At 38.5% G+C, this 4,282-nt stretch overlaps 1 protein-coding gene across 1 annotated transcript in view; it reads left to right on the forward strand.

Annotated features, from left to right (window-relative positions):
- LOC108379109 (ATP-dependent RNA helicase p62-like) overlaps window positions 1–3,754 on the forward strand; it is a 5,726-nt gene extending 1,972 nt beyond the window's left edge. Inside the window, exon 3 of the mRNA XM_017635431.1 lies at window positions 2,392–3,754. Coding sequence (XP_017490920.1) covers window positions 2,392–3,240 — 849 coding nt within the window. The 3' untranslated portion in view covers window positions 3,241–3,754. The remainder of the gene's footprint in view (window positions 1–2,391) is intronic.
- The last annotated feature ends 528 nt before the right edge of the window (window positions 3,755–4,282 follow it).

Consider the following 4,282-nt stretch of genomic DNA (forward strand, 5'->3'; position numbering starts at 1 on the left):
GCACTGGCGGTGGTCGCCGCCGCCGCCACCGCCACTTCCTCGGCCCCCACGACTGCGACCACCGCCAGTGCCGGCACTGCGCGCCATGTATTCTAATTCTGGATTTACATTTTGGTTGGCTTCGCGCAGTATGTCTATCAAAGCACGTGCACACTTGGCGTTCTTACGTGTGAAAAATGCATACGATGTTCCTGAGGTATGTTTCCGCCCAGTACGACCGATTCGATGTATATAATCCTCGGACGACTGTGGAAAATCAAAATTAATCACATACTTGATACCATCCACATCCAAACCACGTGCAGCCACGTCTGTTGCAACAAGAATATTCGAGCGACCGCTGCGGAACTCGGTCAACACATTGTCACGATCAACTTGTGATTTATCGCCATGTATTGAGCCTACCCGCACCCCAAAGCCATTTATGAATCTGGACAATTCGTCAACTTTCTTTTTTGTGGCTACAAATATAATGATTTTTCCAGGAGCATGAGATTGATCATAGATATGAGAAAGTAGATCTTTTAATTTTGTGCCCTTGTCGTGTTCGTTGCAAACGTCAACGTATTGGCGTATATTGTGATTAGCGGATAGCTCCAATGAACCGATGTTTACCTGGAAGCACATGTATTGTTAAGTTTTAAATATTATTTATTTATTTATTTATTTATTTATGTGTTCAAATTAAAGATAAATTCAAATACAATTGAAATACAACTCCGAAAAATCTCACTTATCGCTCTCTAATCGTGCCTCAGAGGGCATTCTTTGATTGCTCGCCCAGGAGATCTCCCAACGCCTCTAATCGAGTTACAAAGGAGGTTAAAACCGACAAATCTCTCTTATTCGTTCACACGACAGTCGGGTCGACGTAATCGGAACGATCCAGATTCATATCTGGCCAAGGACTTTCACTCCAGGATCATTCACAACTCTTTGGGAAATTATATGCTGTTACAGTAACAACAATCTCTGTTATTGCTCCGAAATCAGGCTAAAAGGAGTAATCTTTTATTCCTCACATAGGGAGATCTCTCTTCAATTACTAGTGAAAATGTACCCAACTAATAGTATTACCTTAGAACTATACACAGAAGAAATATAGAACAAAAAATTTGGTTACGAAAACTGCGATATTTTAGTAACTACTGAAGATAATTCACTCAAAATTGATATTTGCAATGAGTTTTAGACGAGAAATAAGAATATTACAAAATTGGCACATTACTTGGCACAGTTGTTGGTAAGAGTATATATATAAGAGTATACCAACTGGCCGAAAATTTCTAAAATCGGACAATAACCACGCCCACATCCCATATAACGGTAATTTCGAGAAATACAAAATCTTCGATAAATCAGTAAATATTGAAGCTAATTTATTCAAAATTGATGATTGCAANCACCAAATTTTTTGTTCTATATTTCTTCTGTGTATAGTTCTAAGGTAATACTATTAGTTGGGTACATTTTCACTAGTAATTGAAGAGAGATCTCCCTATGTGAAGAATAAAAGATTACTCGTTTTAGCCTGATTTCGGAGCAATAACAGAGATTGTTGTTGCTGTAACAGCATATAATTTCCCAAAGAGTTGTGGAATGATCCTGGAGTGAAAGTCCTTGGCCAGATATGAATCGGGGTCGTTCCGATTACGTAGACCCGACTGTCGTGTGAAAGAAAGAGAGAGATTTGTCGGTTTTAACCTTATTTGTAACTCGATTAGAGGCGTTGGGAGATCTCCTGGGCGAGCAATCAAAGAATGCCCTCTGAGGCACGATTAGAGAGCGATAAGCGTGATTTTTCGGAGTTGTATTTCAATTGTATTTGAATTTATCTTTAATTTGACTACATAAATAAATAAATAAATAAATAAATAATATTTAAAACTTAACAATACATNTATATTTCTTCTGTGTATAGTTCTAAGGTAATACTATTAGTTGGGTACATTTTCACTAGTAATTGAAGAGAGATCTCCCTATGTGAGGAATAAAAGATTACTCCTTTTAGCCTGATTTCGGAGCAATAACAGAGATTGTTGTTACTGTAACAGCATATAATTTCCCAAAGAGTTGTGGAATGATCCTGGAGTGAAAGTCCTTGGCCAGATATTAATCTGGATCGTTCCGATTACGTCGACCCGACTGTCGTGTGAACGAATAAGAGAGATTTGTCGGTTTTAACCTCCTTTGTAACTCGATTAGAGGCGTTGGGAGATCTCCTGGGCGAGCAATCAAAGAATGCCCTCTGAGGCACGATTAGAGAGCGATAAGTGAGATTTTTCGGAGTTGTATTTCAATTGTATTTGAATTTATCTTTAATTTGACTACATAAATAAATAAATAAATAAATAAATAATATTTAAAACTTAACAATACATGTGCTTCCAGGTAAACATCGGTTCATTGGAGCTATCCGCTAATCACAATATACGCCAATACGTTGACGTTTGCAACGAACACGACAAGGGCACAAAATTAAAAGATCTACTTTCTCATATCTATGATCAATCTCATGCTCCTGGAAAAATCATTATATTTGTAGCCACAAAAAAGAAAGTTGACGAATTGTCCAGATTCATAAATGGCTTTGGGGTGCGGGTAGGCTCAATACATGGCGATAAATCACAAGTTGATCGTGACAATGTGTTGACCGAGTTCCGCAGCGGTCGCTCGAATATTCTTGTTGCAACAGACGTGGCTGCGCGTGGTTTGGATGTGGATGGTATCAAGTATGTGATTAATTTTGATTTTCCACAGTCGTCCGAGGATTATATACATCGAATCGGTCGTACTGGGCGGAAACATACCTCAGGAACATCGTATGCATTTTTCACACGTAAGAACGCCAAGTGTGCACGTGCTTTGATAGACATACTGCGCGAAGCCAACCAAAATGTAAATCCAGAATTAGAATACATGGCGCGCAGTGCCGGCACTGGTGGTGGTCGCAGTCGTGGGGGCCGAGGAAGTGGCGGTGGCGGCGGCGGCGGTGGTAGCAGCATGGGACCTAATAGACGTGGTGGTGGTGGTGGGGGAGGTCGCGCTTTTCATTCGGGTGGTATGGGAGGAAATTCAGGTCCTGGATATGGTAACGGTTATCGTGGTAATGCTCTGATGGGAGGCAACAGCGGTGGCGGTGGTGGATATGGCAGTAGTAGTGGCGTTGGTGGCGGTTTCCCGAACGGTGGCCTGTCTTCTGGTGGCTCTAGATCGCGGAACTACAACTCTCGACACTAAAACACACACTCGTCGCGAAATTTTGTGTAAGCATGGAGAAACTTACCAACTGTAAGAGTTGGTTTTACATAAAGAAATAATATGTATGAAAAGAATTCCCTTTAAGTTTGTTCGCAACGTTTCATAAGTCAAACAATCTGAAATTGACGTTGGAGCAATGCAGCACTTCTTTTGAGACACGGTGATCAAATCAAGAAAAACAAGAAAGCATGTATATTCATATGTATGTGTTAGGCTCGGTCTTCATACTTGAATTGTAAACACTCGCTTTTAGCATAATCTTCTGCAAATATCATTCTCATAGAAAACACCTGGCATTTACTTCAAAGGGCTAGGGAAACGGAAGATACAGCTTTATATACAAAAGAGGTTATGAAAATTTAGATGTGTACATTTTCGTTTAACGTACATACATACTTATATTAAACATTTATGGAATAAATGAATGAATGGAATTAAAACTATATCAGAAGGTTACTAAAATAGAAGATTGAATAAAGTTTTAATATCTTTATTTCAAAGATGTTTGTTTTATTATTTTTTGTAAGTTGTGGTTCACAATATTCAAAAGCGTGTATATGTGTGTATAATTAGGCTTTGTTTTAGAAAATGCATGATTTTTTTTTGTAGAATAATGATATATGTATGTTTAAGATCTCTTTTACATCTTTCGTACTAAATAATTTCTAATGTATATTTGTAAGTATGCACTAGTTCATGGTTTTATGTTTATTTAAGAATATGTATAAGTAAAATTACATCAGTTAATATAAAAATTTTGTGCATTCGTCCATTTGACACATTGCTGCTACATTTTTATTGGTTTCGTCAATCTCACTATGCCTGCTTTTGTGCTCGGCGCTGTCCTGGAATGAGAAGATCAAAATGCAGAGAAATTTAACATGGATTTAGTGGTAATATGCTACTCATCGGGGAAATAATTTAGATTAAGGCCCCTATTATGAGTTGCATTCGATTTTCGACTGTGGTCGAAAGTGCTGAGCGAACGAATTTTCATTTGGTATTGTGGCGCTCATTCGAT

The sequence above is a fragment of the Rhagoletis zephyria genome, unplaced genomic scaffold, assembly GCF_001687245.7.
Source record: "Rhagoletis zephyria isolate East Lansing unplaced genomic scaffold, Rhagoletis_zephyria_1.1 Rzeph_scaffold_15615, whole genome shotgun sequence".
In the NCBI taxonomy this organism is placed as follows: Eukaryota; Metazoa; Arthropoda; class Insecta; order Diptera; family Tephritidae; genus Rhagoletis; species Rhagoletis zephyria.